A 16811-nucleotide genomic window follows, 5' to 3' on the forward strand; every position below is an offset into this window, starting at 1 on the left:
TCGCCACAACTGCGTCCGCATCAAGTGGTATCAGAGCTCTTGGTTGATCACGATACTAGTTGTTCCTTGCTGCAGCAATGCGCTCGAGGAGATCAAGCAGCATTCATGGAGTCCATGGAGATGGACACCTCTCAGATGAGGAGGTGCCACTTCCGATGTACGACCCCAGCCTGCAGCTAGCTGTTGTGCAGGGGCTGGTGCATACACGAGAGTATGTGATGAAGGAGATCGACAAGCACATGACGGCAATCTGACGGGACCTCAACTCGCTCACCAAAACTGTTCGTCAATTGGCTCCACCGACATCACCGCGAGGTGGGCTTGCTGAACGGGGTCATCATCGATAACTCCCCGGACAGCAGGGCCTGCACTTTGAGGAGGGGCAAGGAAAGTGTCGGAGCATGCACTCCGACGATGTCAGGATCTACTATGAATCACCCCCTCGGCGTCCTCGCCATGACCATCAAGGTGCTGCACATGGAGGCTTTGCCATGGGAGGAAGGGATCATGGGCAAGTGCACCGTGGCCGTGACGATGATGGTATAGGTAAACTGAAAATTGTCATTCCCTCATTTGATGGTAAAGCTGAGCCCGATGATTATTTGGAGTGGGAGATGCGTGTGGATCAAATCTTTGACAGTTACCGCTTCACGGAGGAGAAAAAGGTGAGATCTGCATCTATTGAATTTACCGGCTATGCTCTGATTTGGTGGAACCAGTTGTGCCGTGCCGGAGGACGTCCAGAGACATGGACTCAGATGAAGAACATCCTGCGGCGACCCTTTGTTCCAGTGCACTTCACTAGAACCTTGTACACTCGGCTGCAACAACTATGCCAAGGTAATTCTAGTGTCGATGAATACTATAAAGAGATGGAAATCTTGATGATCCGGACAGGGGTGAATGAGATAGAGGAGGCCACAATGGCAAGATTCTTTAATGGGCTCAATGAGGATATACAAGAAAGGGTGGAGATTGTTACTTATCAAGATCTGCAAGAACTGGTGCACCAAGCAGCCCGAGCGGAGCGACATATCAAGCAACGCCAAGCTCGTTCCAGCAATACCAACTCATCAAGCCAGTGGAGGCATTCAATTGAAAGGAGTGGTGCGCCCAATGCATTTTCTACCCACAAGTCAACCGGTAAAGAGCTAGCTCCATCAAAAGTAGAGTCTTCTAATGGTTCTACTTCTCGCACTAGTAGCATTCAGTGCCATACGTGCAAAGGCAGAGGGCATGTCATGAAGGATTGTCCCAATGCAAAGAAAGTGCTGCTCACAAAAGATGGTTATGCCACTGCTGATTCATGTGACGAATCGGAAACTGAGGGGAAAGATGAAGCCCACTGCACGTTTGAAACCGGTACACCTTTGAGTTCAGATGGAGGAGATGGTGTCAATCTCCTTGTTCGCAAAGTGGCTCGTGATGACACTCTGGTTGCTGAGAAGGGACAAAGACACAATGTATTTCAATCCATTTGCAAGATCAAGAACAAAGATTGCAAGGTAATCATTGACGGTGGAAGCTACAATAACATCATTAGCAATGATCTTGTGCAATCTTTGGGGCTGTCCACATGGCGACAACCACAACCCATTATGTGAAATGGCTGAATGGTGTTGGCAAGCTAAAGGTCACCCATCGTGCTAAATTGCTATTCTCAGTGGGTACTTATGTGGACAAGGTGGTTTGTGATGTGGTTCCAATGCAAACTTGTCATCTTCTTCTAGGAAAGCCCTGGCAATTTGATCATAATGCCACTCATCATGGAAGGTCTAATAAATATTCATTCATGCATCATGGAGTGAACCATGTCCTAGAGCCCATGGTGGAAGACAAAATTAAGGTTAAAAAATTTCCTGAAGTGAAGAAGTACCCCAAGAAGACCTCAAAACCGAAGATAATGTCGCAAACCATGTTCTTACCGATGCCACATTGCCGGAAAAGCCAAAGGAGGATAGAACAATTGTGTACATTGCAGAGATACCACTTCAAATTTCGTGCTCTAAGTTTCCACCTCTTTCCACACCATTCTGGAAGGGTCCGGCATGTGTAGAGGGCAGCAATAACTAGTTCTTGAAGTCATGTTGTAGGCACAATAAACGGAGCATGATTTAAAGGCCCAAGTCAAAAGATATGAGAGTTCCAATGAAAAGTGTTCAGGAATTGACCGTTGCGCGAGTCTCCATAATTTTCCTCCTTTCCAAGGCAGTGCCACACGTTTTTAAAACTCATTTTGGGTTGCTTTCACAGCTAACTAGGAGGGACGTTCCTAGTATAAGTATTCCCCACCCTTGTCTTTGAAAGGGGGTTCAGATTTCAAAGTTGTAGACACCCATGTGTGGTTGTGTATGTGCTGAAAGCACTCGTGTTCGTTGAGCGATAGCTTTCGTGTGTGGATTGAAGGGTATGTCCTTTGATCTAGATAGGATCCTGGTGATTCTCCCTTGTGATTCTTCATAGGTTCACAAGTACTATAGTTGGGGTTGCGTCTTTTGTAAACCGAACTAGTTATCTATCATCGGATATTGAGTGTTGTTTCAGCTGTTCTTGAGTTGTTCTTGCTGTTTTTTTGGTATCGTGAAAGATCGCCACAACCGCGTCCGCATCAATCAGCTTGTTCAAACATGTTTAAGATTTCATCAAAAATAAGAGGTGTTGTATCGTCAGTCTCCATGACATGCAATTCAGCAGCAGGCTTCTTGCCACAAACATGTGTAGGATCATATTTTATCACCACAATCATAAGCCATTAGCACGCCTATAATCACAAAGTTGTCGGTCCTTCCAAAGATCACTAGGTAATTGTTTGGAGGTGTGTGCAGCTGGTTTGATGCCGACAACATCTTGTTTACCCCAACCCTGCTGTCGGGCTGCCCATGGTTTGTTTCGGGAACTAAGATCTTGTTGTACCTTGGCAAGAACGACGGCTCTAGAGACTGTTTCTGGAAGTTGGGACTCCACCATTCCTCTAATTTCCGCTTTCAAACCCTTGATAAACTGAGTGACAAAAAACAACTCATCATAATAGGGATTATGGCCTGATATCTTATACATAAGTTCTTCAAACTGCAGATGATATTCTTGCACAGTGACTCGTTGTTTCAGGGTCAATAATTCAGAAACAAACTGATGATATTCATCTGAACCAAAACTGGCCTCCACTGCATTCATGAACTGAGTCCAATCCCCCACACGATGTCGTTGTTTGTATGACTGATACCAGTGAGCGGCATTGCCCTCCATGTGCATGGTGGCCGAGACAACCCAAAGAGAATCATGCACATTGAACAATTGAAAATAATCTAGGTACTTGTCACGCCAGATACATGGATTCTCACCATCAAAACAGGGGAATTGCATCTTGGGAAGAGTAGGAACTTTACCACTCACGGGGAGAATCGCGAGCAACCTCCGGTGACACTCACTCTGTAACCGAAGGATACGCCGCTGCCCAAAAAATCGCCTCCAGGGACCGAAAGACCTATGATACCAGTTGTAATGCCTATGCCCGTTGCCGCTGGCGACCGCCGAGACGTGAGTGATAATGGATGTTTGTGGAGAACAACCAACCTTAGTTGTTTGTGGTGAACAACCTAACCTGGATTGGAGAAGAGAAGAGAGACAACAACTTGTTCACGTTTTCATTCATCTAAAATGATGCATATCACCCGACGGATCCAGGCTCCTCGCGCGGCTGCCTCCTGGGCGTTTGACGCGTGGCCGTTTTGCTGCAGAGTTGGTCCAGTGGGTCCCAGCCACGTTCCTTTGTTCTTATCCCATCTCTATCCTCCTTCACTCGTAGCCTTATCTTCTCCTTTGTTTTCTCCTTTCGGCGGTTGCTGCCCCCGATCCGGCCGCCATGGCCTCCGGCCTGCGCCTGCGGTGCTGCAAGGCAAGGCGGCCGGCGCTGCTACGCGCCATGGCCGCCGGCGAGCGGTGTTGCAAAGGAGGTGGCGGTGCTGCAACCGGCGAGGCGTAAAGCTGCAAGCTGACGCCGCCTCCCGCCGGCGAGGTGATGCTGCGACTGGTGCTGCAAGGCAAGCCGGACAGCGCTGCTACGAGCCATGGCCGCCGGCCACCGGTGCTGCGACCGGCGAGCCGGAAAATAAGCGCCGATGTTGCAAAGCAACGCCGGCTCCCGCCTTCAAGGCGGTGCGGCGACCGGTGCGTCGTGGCGCTTCGACTGGTGTGCGGCAGTGCTTCAACACCTCGCTGTCGCTGTTGCAAGGCGGCGGGATGGTGCTGCGTCCGGTGTGTGGCGAGCTTTGACCTGTGTACGGCGGTGCTGCGACTGGTGCACGGAGGTGCTTCGACGCTCGCCATCACTGCTGCAAAGGGGGCGTCGCCTCTAGTCGGTGGGGCGGTGCTGCGACGGGCACGCAGCGATGCTTCGTCCGTTGTACGGTGATTATACGAAACGATGCTGCAACGATGTGCTGTGACCGAAGAGTTGTGGAATCCAACGGCAGGGAGTTCCAATCGGACGGACAGCTAGCGCGCCCTAATTTCTTGGGTTCTCAAAGAATACAACCTGAGCTTATAAAACGCTCGAGGACTCACCCGTTTCGCTCCATGATTTTTTTTTTGAGCGACGCTCCCTGATATTCTGCTCACGTGGCCCCACATGTAGAGAGGGCCCAAGGCAGCCTGTCAGGCGGAGCACACGGCCCAGGTCAAAAACCAAGTCTGTCCACTACAGCCCAGTCTATCCCAACACGAGCCCAAGAACGAAGCATCCCCTAAAAAACCAACTAACCAGGCCACCGGGGTCGCGGTACCTGCCCTCATGCACCTGGTCCACAATGTTTGGCGCTGCTTCCGACTCCGCGTACGTAGCCCCACAAGCCAGGGAGACAGGAGCAGCACCCCTGCACGGACCCGGTCCATACGCCACCCGTCCAAGCTCCAGCCCTTTTTGGCGCGAAGAATTGGCGCCAAGCCGCCGCCACCTTCCCGCCAATAACACCCCTGCACCGCTTCCCTTTCCCCCCCAACCCAAAACCCTTGCATCTCACCTTGCGACCACACGCAGTCAGACGCTGTGAGCCACCCCAAATCTACACCCTCGTCGGAGATCCAGGAGAGGTTCGTCGGTCATGGAGGCGTTCGGTGGATTCTTCGTGGACGAGAAGGCGGCGAGGGTGGAGAACATCTTCCTCGAGTTCCTCAAGCGGTGAGACAAGCGCTGCCGCCGCCGCCGGCCCTCCTTACCTCCCTCCATTTCGAGGGTTTCCTCCGGGTCCAGTTTATTTGATGCGTGGGGTTCCTCTTCTTGGATTTCAGGTTCAAGGAGCCGGATGCGGCCGAGCCGTTCTACGATATGGAGATGGAGCAGATGCGGTCGCGGGAGTCCACCACCATGTACGTTGACTTCGCGCACGTCATGCGCTTCAATGATGTTCTCCAGAAGGCCATCTCCGAGGAGTACCTCAGGTGAGATTTGGATGTTTTTTTTGCGAGGTGTAGATTGTAAAGAAATTACGGGTGTGGAATTAGAATTTTGGGGTTTATGTCTGGATTTGGATACGAAGTGGTGACAGCTCAGTTACTCGGATTTTACACGAAAACTAGTGCAGAATTTGGGTTACCGGCTAGGTCCGAGTCCGAGGTGTGGGGAGGTGAGCTTATCGGGACTTGTCGGTTAGATTTGAGATATAACTGCCTGGTTGAATTTTTCGGACAATGAGTTGCTTTATCTGTTCATTCTAGTAAATTTAATAAGGAGTAGTTTTCAACTGTTGAACTTTATTGTACAAATCTTCCTCTTCATATGTGAGACAGTTCGTGGGGAAGCGAGTATATGCGCTGCCCGTTTACATATTTGATTAATATTTTCAGTTAGTATACACTGGTTTCTTTGTCTGTACAAGGAGGATTGCTCACATGGCACATTTTGTTGCATTAGGTTTGAGCCCTACCTTCGGAATGCGTGCAAAAGGTTTGTGATGGAGCAAAGGGCTGGGGAGAACCGTGCGCCAATAATCTCGGATGATAGCCCCAACAAGGATATTAATATTTCTTTCTACAACATCCCGATGTTGAAAAGGTCTGCAGTTGCTCTGTAGAAGTATGTATTATCTATTTAGCAAATAGATAAATCGTTTGAATGTCGGCGTGCCTTAAATGTCATATGGGTTCAAAGACATTTGAAAGGTTGAGGACTTGATGATGTTTGTAAGTATTGCAGACTACCATCATAGATATTAAATGAATTGAAGGGGCACATTGCATGCAGAGTTTAAGTGTAGGTTCATCTGGTTCTGTTGGTAGATACTGCAGTCTTAATTGTTGACATTTTGCATTTATCTGTTAGATCATAGGTGTAATTTAAAAATCTTGATGGTTGCCAAAATATCGACTGAACATTCTGTTCTAATAGGTTGAGAGAGCTTGGGACAGCGGAGATTGGTAAGCTCACAGCTGTAATGGGGGTTGTGACAAGGACGAGTGAGGTCCGACCTGAGTTATTGCAAGGCACCTTCAAGTGCCTTGATTGCGGAAATGTTGTAAAGAATGTAGACCAGCAGTTCAAGTATACTGAGGTCACAGCTCTGAACCATATTTTCTTCCGTTAGTTTTGTTATCTCATGCTAATAATGAGTTTTTGTATCTCTCCTTCAGCCAATAATATGCGTTAATGCAACATGCCAAAACCGAACCAAATGGGCCCTTCTCCGGCAAGATAGTAAATTTACAGATTGGCAACGGGTCAGGATGCAGGAGACATCAAAAGAGATACCTGCTGGGTCACTACCTCGTTCCTTGGATGTCATTCTGCGGCATGAGATTGTCGAGAAGGCTAGAGCTGGGGACACGTGAGTGGGGGAACTATTTGTGACCATTACTCTGTAGTGGTTTGGTTGACACCATCTTATTAAACTTATCTGTTTTGCCATTTTCAGAGTCATTTTTACTGGAACAGTTGTTGCTGTTCCAGATGTTATGGCATTAACTTCACCTGGCGAGAGAGCAGAGTGTCGCCGAGAAGGTCCTCAGAGAAAGAATGGGTCAGGTGTCCAAGAAGGTGTAAAGGGCTTGAAGTCTCTTGGAGTAAGAGATCTCTCCTATCGCCTTGCTTTTGTGGCAAACTCAGTGCAGGTACGAACTATTTTCGCCAGTGTTTTGTCTGACTAGTTTGTTTTTGTCATTTCTCCTTTAAGTTCCTCATCTATCTTCGACATTGTTAGGTGGCAGATGGCAGGAGAGAAGTGGACATCAGGGATCGTGACATAGATGGTGATGACAGTGAAAGACAGAAGTTCACTGTAAGTTCAGTTTATGCTTAAGAAACTACTGATCTGTTCTGATTGACATAAAGGAAAAGCACGGTGGTGTCCTTCAGAAAAAGGACCAGAGTTACTTACCCTTTGGATAAGAAAGCCCGCTCTTTAATGTCGTTTTGAAACTATTGTTCTCCCATGTTGGTTTAATCATACCCGTGTTGTTTTTTGTGTCTTGAATGCATACCAAGCATGCTCATATTAATATTATCTCCTGAACTGTTGTACGCACCTATTTCATTTTTGACTTGGCGTTTTATATGTGAATATAATGGATGTTAGATTACAACATGGATCTTGTTGAACTGCCATGCAAGTTTGTTTTTGTGGGATTATGAGTTTATCACCTAAACCAGTTGCTTTTAACCTTCATGGTTGCTACCTGAATGGTACCTACATTCTTAACCATGTGACTAACAGTACAAATGTTCTTAATTGTCTCTTTTTTTTTGCGGGGGATTCTTAATTGTCTCTTTAACAGGAAGAGGAGGAGGATGAGGTTGTTAGGATGAGAAACACTCCTGATTTTTTCAATAAGATAGTTGATAGCATATGTCCTACAGTCTTTGGTCATCAAGAAATAAAGAGAGCACTCCTCCTTATGCTTTTGGGTGGTGTTCACAAGATAACACATGAAGGCATAAACCTTAGAGGCGACATCAATGTCTGTATTGTTGGAGATCCAAGTTGTGCAAAGTCACAGTTTTTAAAGTAAGATTTCTTCTCCTGTATTCTCATTGCCTTTCTTTTTTTTCTGATGCTATAAACTAACTTAAGGTCAATGAACTGAACATATAAACTTGTTAATGTTGCTTCCCAAGATAACGTGAATCAGTCTGTACAGTATCGCACAAGTTGTTTTAGTATGCATACACGTTCTATTGGTGTAAACTGCTTGAACATGTTTTGGTGAATAATTACATGATAGGCAAATTTTACATTACATCCTACTAGTAAAGAGAGAGTGGCAGTACAGGCCTTCATATCTTAAAGGTGTAATAGACCAATCGGTTTATTGTCTTCTCTGCTGGTATTATTATTTGATTAACCTAATCCGAGATGCTTGCAATTTTATAAGCCGGCACCTTGCCGAGTGGCTTCATTGTCGCCAACCTGCCAAACTAGCAACCCCTAGTGAATTATTTGCCTACTGCAAGGCTCTGCCTCTGTCAAAAAATCAGGCTACATAGGACAATTGGATTATCACAATTCATGTGGAAATGCATCCATGCATTCTATGAAATGACTAATAGTGAATTAAAGATATTTTTGTGAGTGAACTAAGGTATTGATTTGGTTTTAAAATTTAGCACACCAATGTCTGGCATTACATGTATCTTTGAACGGACTGAAACTACCTGTAAGATGCTGCCCCCTCTTACCAGGGGTGTAGTATGACCAAATCTGAAGAAATTTAATCCATTAGATAAAAAGAACGGTCAGTCCAAACAAAATTGTTAGTGCTGTACAAGAGCTCTGTGATTTGTGTGGTTTGAAATATCAATTATTTAGATTTTAGTATCTTGTACAATTTATTACTTGCAAGACCTCCCCTTGTAATTTGCTGAGTTCTCTATCATGACAAAATTTAAAATCTGTGCTTGTAATCCAATCTTCAGATATACTGCTGGTATTGTTCCGCGATCTGTCTACACATCAGGAAAGTCCTCATCTGCTGCTGGTTTGACAGCAACTGTTGCTAAAGAACCCGAGACTGGTGAATTTTGTATTGAGGTATCAATTTTTAGCCACTTAATCCATCTTTATCATTAGTATAAGTATTAAGGAATGCAGGCAAGACCTTCAGAAATCAGTATTTGCTTGAAACAATTCTGCTATAAATGATTAATTTTTTTGAAACTGTACTTTTTAGAGAAGTCATACAACATGTCCTATTATCTTTGTTGAAGCATTGTTTTTTTAATGTATATGCTTTTTTACAGTAGATGAGCTCCGCTGAGCTAGAACCTGTGTTAATGTTGTGGTTATAGTGTACATTCTGGCCAGTTCTGGAGTCTTTCCTCAGCTGTTGCGAACATTTCATTTCTTCCAGGCAGGTGCACTCATGTTAGCTGATAATGGCATCTGTTGCATTGATGAATTTGATAAGATGGATATTAAGGATCAGGTAAGCCTATCAACTTTTAGCTATTATTGCTCATCCCATTTTTCTCACTGTGATGTGAAAAACTTGAATGCCAATTTTATCTGTCTTGTAGGTTGCTATACATGAAGCAATGGAGCAGCAAACCATTAGCATAACAAAAGCAGGAATACAAGCAACATTGAATGCACGAACTTCAATATTGGCAGCAGCAAATCCCACAGGAGGGCGTTATGACAAGTCAAAACCACTTAAAGTAAGTCAAACAAATTACACCTTATAATTTATCTTGATTTTCCAGAAAGTTACATTGCTTTTTGTTTTGCTCATAAGATCTTTTGAGGTGAAAGTTAGAAACGTTGAATCTCATACTTTTGTGCTGCAATCCCTACCAGTACAATGTGGCATTGCCTCCAGCTATCCTTTCAAGATTTGATCTGGTATACATCATGATCGATGAACCTGATGAAAACACTGACTACCACATTGCCCATCACATTGTGAGGGTCCATCAAAAACGTGAAGAAGCACTTTCCCCTGCATTTAGCACTGCAGAATTAAAGCGCTACTTTGCTTTTGCAAAGTCTTTAAAACCGCAGGTTTGCCTCTTCATGCTCTTGGAAATTGAACTTTTAACTTTTCATCGACTTACTGTTATTGCTCTTTATCATTGCAGTTGAGTTCAGAAGCAAAGAAAGTTCTGGTGGAATCATATGTTGTCCTCCGTAGAGGTGACAGTACTCCTGGTACTAGGGTCGCTTACAGGATGACTGTTAGGCAACTAGAGGCATTAATTAGGCTGTCAGAAGCAATTGCCAGAAGCCATTTGGAAAGAATTGTAAGTAAATCCTCATGTGTATATTAATAATTGACTATTGAATGATCTTCAGTTTTTCCTTAAAGCATCATCTTTTATATTTGTAAAGTAAATAAACTTTACTTGCAGTGTCATCAATAGTAGGATCGGCCTAAAACTTTCCCTTGTGTACCCGACATTTATTCATTCGCGTCCCATAATTTTGCTACTAACTTACTTTCAACTTGAAATCTGTTAGGTTCTTCCAGCTCATGTCCGCATGGCAGTTAAATTGCTCAAGACATCCATAATAAGGTGAGTTTGTTGACTATTTAACCTTCATGCCTTGATATTTTGATGATGATATCAGTAACAAATATGCTTATTAATTTTTGCAGTGTGGAATCAAGTGAAGTTGATCTCTCTGATTTTCAAGATGCGGAGGATGGCACAAATGTACCTGCTGATAATGATCCTGAACAGCCAGAAGAACCTCATCAACCAGAAGAACCTCAACAAATGGATGCAGGTGGGTTTCTCACTATTGCTGAGATGACACTCAATTCTGTTTTGCTCTAATCGTTGCTTTCTCTTATTTTGTCTATGCAGCAGATGCTGGTAAGAAGAAATTGGTTATAACCGAGGAACATTTCCAGAGAGTTACACAAGCTTTGGTTATGAGACTGCGGCAGCATGAAGAATCAATCATGAAAGACGGTACTACTACATACTTCTATCCTTGACTTTCATGACTTGCTCCCTTCCCTAGTCTTTTGTATTGGTAATCACGTTCAGCCAACATTTCCAACTTCACTTGAAGAATGGAAATATATCTTATATATTTATATAAGAAAACCATTCCAAGTGCTGTGAGCCATCTATACTCCATTGCTCCCTTTCCTGGACAAATTAGTATGGTAGGAACTAGTTTTGAGAACAAAGTGTTTTTGAATGGCACACTCATAGTATATCAATTTTCAATATTGTGAAATAATATTGTCTGCAATCCAGCATGGCTTAGGACTATCTTCTAGGGCATGCTTGTAATGCAGGAATAACATACTTCTGCAAGAAATTGACGGAAACAGTTCAATTCTGCTGGATGTGAGAACTTCCTGCATTCCAAATAGGGCATTTGATTTCATAGGCTTGCCTACCACTTCTAATTTATACTGCTTTATTTAACGGTTATTTAACAGACACAAGTTGTCATACGCCCAGCTGACCAGGAATTGAATCTGACATGTTTTGTCGCAGCTGACCAGGAATTGAATCTGACATGTTTTGTCGTTGTCCCACTTTGGTGATGCAGGGGATGGTCTGGCTGGCATGAAGCAAGGGGATCTAATCATTTGGTATGTTGAGCAGCAGAATGCCCAAGGCGCATATAGTTCTACAGAAGAGGTGAAGGAAGAAGTGAAGTGCATCAAGGCCATTATAGAGGTAAAACCTTCTGCATTAGTATATGTTCATAGTATTGTATGGAAGTCTGCTTTCTGGATTAATCTGTCGAGTATGGTATATAACGTCCAACCCAATTCATTGTATAAGGGTACATTAAATGCAATTTATCTTTTCCCAAGCAAATAAATCCTTCTCATGTTTGCTGAAAACTTTGTCACCGTGTGTCTGTCTGCAGAGGCTGATACAGAGGGAAGGACATCTTATAGTCATAGATGAAGGAGCGGCAGGCGATGGTGTGGCAGCCCAACGAAGACCATCGGAGAACAGAATATTGGCAGTTAACCCAAATTATGTTATTGACTAACCATCCTTCGCAAGGAGGCACTGGATCTCCAGAATTGTATTATTGTTTCTTGCTCTCAAGGTATAAGCATGATGATTCTCACCTGTAGTCTGCCTATGTAATTTTTACGCTGTGATAGGGTTATGTAAACTGTCATGGTAAGAGAAGATCATTTTAGTTTAAGAGCCTGTGAATTCTCGGTTTCTAATATACTGTTGTGCCAGTTTCTAAAAGAATTTATGCGCAGTGCAACGCTTCATTTTCTTTCGTGTTGTTTTGACTTATTCTTGAAAACTGATAAGTCTGAAACACATATCAGGGATGTACATGTTCTTTTCTTATTGCCCCAAAAGTATACCCAAAAATCGAAGGATGGCAAGGAAGACCTTATTTGAATTCAAGTTTCAAATAGAACAGTTGCCCTTTTTTTTCCTGAAAGGGAAGGGCAAGCTCCTCCTGGCAATTGTCCATTTGGTTTGTAATTTATATGATACAAACTCACAGCCATGTCTGAATACTTTTGGATCTATTGACACAAACCTATGCCACATAATTGCATCCAAATAACGCAGTCGTTGGTCACAAATAGTTGTCTCAATCCATCCAAATGTGCATACCCATCCAAATGTGCATACATTTACGGTAGAGGAAGTGTTAGTTACAGACGCTAGAAATACTTTGAACGCTGTCGAAATGGACCACTAGTAATGTTGAGGTGATGTGTTCAGATCATATGTTATCTCAAAAACTTTACTGAAAGTTTATACATATTTTACATGAATATTTTACATGAAACAGTTCAATTCTCTTACGGCTTAGAATTTCCACGTTTTTAAATAGAAGATGTTCTCACTTTTTTGTTAGTCAAACTTCTTCAAATTTAACCAAGTTTATAGAAAATATTCATGTCTACAATATCAAATAAATATATTTTGAAGATATCCTTACAGATACAATAAAATTAATTCAGAGTTATAGATGTCGGTAGATTTTTCTATAAATTTGGTCAAACTTTAAATTTTTAGAATTAAGTAGAACAAAACTTAGGACATATTAGAAACAGAGAGAGTAGTATAGAACGAGACAAAGTGCTCTATCATCTCACTAATAAAGTGAATTGAGCTTCCTTGTGGGAGTAGAGGAATGTTGAAGTGTAGAGTAGGGTTTTTTTTGCCAAAAAGAAATAACGTGTATATACTCACTCCGATCCCCAAATAAACAAATCCAAGTCATTGATTCAGGACGGAGGGAGTATTATGTTTAGTTTGGTGGGTTTCACCTGTCTGATACACGCCACGTCATTGAACTACATAGGCATCCTCCATGTATAGGTACTGTATTTCCAAATTTAATGAGTTTTGCCTACATTGGATGGTGAAGTGCATTTTACTCTGGGCGAATGAACCGAGCGAGTGACCAGTACGGGAGTAACTACTCCCATCCTATCCGGCTATCCCACCAGGTCGTCACGCCTCGTTATGATCTTAGCGTGATGCTCACCAAACACCGGAAACAACAGTGAATTGCGTCAACAACCCCAATCTCCATGTCAATCATGCCGGCGAAATATCAGCGAGGTCGAGCTGGATAACATGCTTGCCTTAATTACACAAACAGCACATTTCCACTTTCACCTGTACGAACATTTACACTTGCATGCGGTAATTTTTTTTTAGAAATCTAACTGGAATTGCTTAGAAGAGAAAAAAATCTGAGTACATTGCAACTTCGAGATAGAAATGGATTCGAAGCAAACGAAATACTACAACAAAGCAATAAACTTTTCCTCACTACATGTATGCTTTTGCTTAGAAGAACTAATTTGTCCAATTTTGAACAGTGGAACATCTCGAGGACCAAATCTTCTTTTGGTCTGGACTTTCTGAGCACCTAGAATTCTATATTAATTCATCTACAACAACAAGATTACACATGAATAACAACAAGATTACACATGAATAATCTAGCAAACCAGACCACTGTAAAGAAATACTTACTCAAAAAAGCCAAAGAAAGCTTAAAAAGCGAACAATCTTATCTAACAACCAATTCTATACCGATCGAATCCAAGGAATTGATAGGTCGCGGGTCATGACCAACCAAATTGACTGCGTCAGATCTTGGGGCCTAGCAGCACATTCAGCATCGGAAGCCGAGCACGCGGCCATCGGCCGGCGAGACGCCAATGCGGCACAACTTGGCCGCCTCAACATGGTGGGTGAGCACCCCAAGCACGGTGACCTTGCCCTTCATGCGCAGCAGCGAGTCCACCTCAATCAACGGCGGCGACAGCGCTTGCTGCCTCGCCAGAGCGGCGAGAGCAGGGGACGGGCCGGAGGCGGCAACGGTGATGGTGTCCGGCTGCGCGGCGGAGGCAGAGGAGAAGGGGAATGCGGGGACGGTGAAGCTGGTGGCCATGTACTGTGTGCGGCCGCCTTCGATCTGGCCTGCGGGGATGTACATGGAGCCGACCTCGCCGCCCGCGTAGCCCACGCGGAGGGAGCTGTCGTAGTGCGCGAGCGGCGCGCGGTTGGGGTTGCGCACGGAGGCGAGCTGCTGGAAGGTGAAGGTGGCGGTGCCGTTCACGAGGGAGAAGGAAGGGAGCTGCACGGCGGTCACGGCGATGGCGGGCGCGCGCGGGCGGAAGAGGATGAAGAGCGCGGTCGCGGCGCCGCCGGCCGCGAGGAGGAGGAAGAGCGCGGCCACGACGCAGGAGCCCACCGCGGATGAGGAGGAAGGGCGGCTGCTAGTATAGCGCGAGGCGGCGTAGTACGGCGGCGGCTCCAGCGATCTGGCCATGGCGACAGAGAATCTTGGTTGTTGTTTGTGGCGAGGGGCGAGTGGAGCAGGTAGTCTCGGGGTTTGGTACTCACTCTACAGATACGGACGGAGTTGTCAGAGACACGCGACCGGAAGAGAAGGGAGCGAGGTTGCATGTTCTGCGCTGCCGTAGCGTAGACTGCCGTTCATTTTAATTTTTCCTAAGATGTTGTCTCCGATTCTAAATTGTTGTCAAAATATTACATGTACGTATCTAGATCTTTTTAAAAATAAATATATCCATATTTAAGAAAATTTAAGTCAAGAATCTGGCTCAGAGGGAGTAAAAAACTATTGCAAGGACAACAAATATATTGATTTGAAACTTCAAATTATAATTTCAATGTGTGAATTCTATTTTTTTATCCTTTACGTTCACTTGTTTGACACAATCTATCATATTTAATATGATTTTCCAAACTTATCTCATTTAAGCAAACTTGTGACACAGATTATCCCGCCTAATGTTTTTCCTCATTTCCCAAAATCATGAGGCGTGTGTCTTCCCGGCAGGCTGGACGAACTGGACTGCTCGCTTGCGTCGGAGGCCTTCCTTTCTCAGCTGCGTTGGCCCTTGTCTGCACGACACACGCGGGGCTCATTCGTCTCGTCAGCTCCTTCATCTCCTCGCCAGCGCCACCTGGCTTGATGAGTAAATGGACACATGCAACATGCTCCACCTCGACATCGCTACCATTGAGGGATGATCTGCCTCCATCGCACGGGTCGTGTCGCTCGTCCAGACCGCATCAACGCCCACCCCAGCCCTCACTTCTCTAGCTAGATGCGCCCAGCTCCAATGCATGCATTTCTTCTTATCATATTCCTCTTTGCTCCTGCACCACCAGATTGAGCTAGAAAATTCGATCAACATGCATAGCATCATGGCAAAACAAAATTCAAAGAGGAGGACAATCTCTCGGCCTCTGCATCGATCAATGCACACAACCATAATGTTATTAAAAAAATCATTCAATATACAAGTCCCTGGATTACAACTCAAATGAAGAACGAGCTTAAACAAATCAGCCACATTCAAGCCTATGAACCACGCACCACACAAACCGGTTGAAGAACTAATGTGCTACTGTCTCCAATCGATTATACCCAGATTCCATAAACCCTTGCACACCATGTGACACTGAAAAACAATTGCCGGATGGTTTCATCATGATAAACAAAGACACACGAAGCGGTTTTGTACTGCGGCCATTCCAGCAATCTGGCCACGACGAGAGCGAATCTTGGCGGTTCTTTGTGGCGAGGGAGGAGTGGACGATTTTCTCTCGTAGTTTGGTAATACTACTCACTCTACGGAGTTGTCGGAGACACACAATGTAAAGACACGGGAGCGGCATGCTTCTGTCGCCGTAGACTGCGGATTTAATGTAAAAATGTTGGAAGGGCAACATATTTTACTTTTCAAATTATACTTTAAAAGTAAAGAGAACCATATCCAAATTTCGATCCATAGGACCCACATGAGCTAGTTACGGTGGTACAGGTGAGCGTGGGCCACTCGTGAAGTACAACGTCAGCCTCATCGACGGCAAGTCACGCCCCACGCGTTCAGGGGCGGGGTGTGGTGCCACCAGGTGACGTACTTTGGGGAAAATAGGCTTGATGTGTGTGCATGAAATTATTTGGAAGTTTTGACCACAAATTATTTTCTTTGATTTGGGCCTCTCGATGCAGTTGTTGCCCACACGCTTTTCTTTGATCAAGGCTTCGATCACGAATTATTTCACTAATATATAATTATACATATAATTGATATCATTGTATTTGTATTCATATTCAGAAGTATTTGCTTATGTTTATGATTTCGATCACATTTGTCACATATTAATAAAATAGTTTTGTTAAAATCTTGTTAAACCTAATATGCTCATTAAATTATTGGACGGATTATACTATTTCCGGATCTATGTTACTTATCTCAAATTTGTCCAAATATGAATAAATCTATGTTTAAAAAATGTTTAGATTATAATATTCAAAAGATTATAATATCTAGAAAAATGATATGGGTCGGAGAAAGCAGTGGGTCGCTAATAATCA

General features: G+C 44.1%; 2 protein-coding genes and 1 long non-coding RNA gene across 4 annotated transcripts; 1 reads left to right on the top strand and 2 right to left on the bottom strand.

Annotated features, from left to right (window-relative positions):
* Positions 1-2617: 2617 nt before the first annotated feature.
* LOC104582714 lies at positions 2618-3529 on the bottom strand. Its single transcript, XR_730637.3, has 2 exons — positions 3387-3529; positions 2618-3000 (listed from the first exon to the last, which is right to left on the bottom strand). It is a non-coding gene; the product is annotated as an uncharacterized LOC104582714 (long non-coding RNA).
* Positions 3530-4748: 1219 nt separating this feature from the next.
* Positions 4749-12163, top strand: LOC100835714 (DNA replication licensing factor MCM6). Of its 2 annotated transcripts, none has more exons than XM_003568660.4 (18): positions 4749-5176; positions 5287-5436; positions 5909-6049; positions 6383-6545; positions 6625-6818; positions 6906-7101; positions 7191-7268; positions 7765-7994; positions 8903-9017; positions 9337-9411; positions 9503-9643; positions 9783-9986; positions 10064-10225; positions 10443-10498; positions 10582-10712; positions 10793-10900; positions 11496-11626; positions 11823-12163. In XM_003568660.4, exons 1-18 carry the CDS (start codon positions 5100-5102, stop codon positions 11949-11951), a joined length of 2481 nt encoding a protein of 826 aa, XP_003568708.1. In that variant the 5' UTR covers positions 4749-5099; the 3' UTR covers positions 11952-12163. The 2 variants fall into 2 exon arrangements, with proteins under 2 accessions (XP_003568708.1, XP_010231574.1); XM_010233272.3 differs by having other exon boundaries at positions 10796-10900.
* A 1419-nt stretch (positions 12164-13582) lies between these two features.
* On the bottom strand, positions 13583-14940 carry LOC100836024. Its single transcript, XM_003568661.4, has one exon. It carries the CDS (start codon positions 14727-14729, stop codon positions 14070-14072), a length of 660 nt encoding a protein of 219 aa, XP_003568709.1. The 5' UTR covers positions 14730-14940; the 3' UTR covers positions 13583-14069.
* Between the last annotated feature and the right edge of the window lie 1871 nt (positions 14941-16811).

This window comes from Brachypodium distachyon, chromosome 2, assembly GCF_000005505.3.
Source record: "Brachypodium distachyon strain Bd21 chromosome 2, Brachypodium_distachyon_v3.0, whole genome shotgun sequence".
In the NCBI taxonomy this organism is placed as follows: domain Eukaryota; kingdom Viridiplantae; phylum Streptophyta; class Magnoliopsida; order Poales; family Poaceae; genus Brachypodium; species Brachypodium distachyon.

What these genes read in the sequence shown, in the direction of transcription:
- LOC100835714 (XM_003568660.4), top strand. Translation starts at nt 5,100, where the DNA reads ATGGAGGCGTTCGGTGGATTCTTCGTGGACGAGAAGGCGGCGAGGGTG. An exon ending in TTCCTCGAGTTCCTCAAGCG is followed by an intron (nt 5,177 to 5,286) that starts GTGAGACAAGCG and finishes CTTGGATTTCAG; the next exon opens with GTTCAAGGAGCCGGATGCGG. An exon ending in GTGAAAGACAGAAGTTCACT is followed by an intron (nt 7,269 to 7,764) that starts GTAAGTTCAGTT and finishes TCTCTTTAACAG; the next exon opens with GAAGAGGAGGAGGATGAGGT.
- LOC100836024 (XM_003568661.4), bottom strand. Translation starts at nt 14,729, where the DNA reads ATGGCCAGATCGCTGGAGCCGCCGCCGTACTACGCCGCCTCGCGCTAT.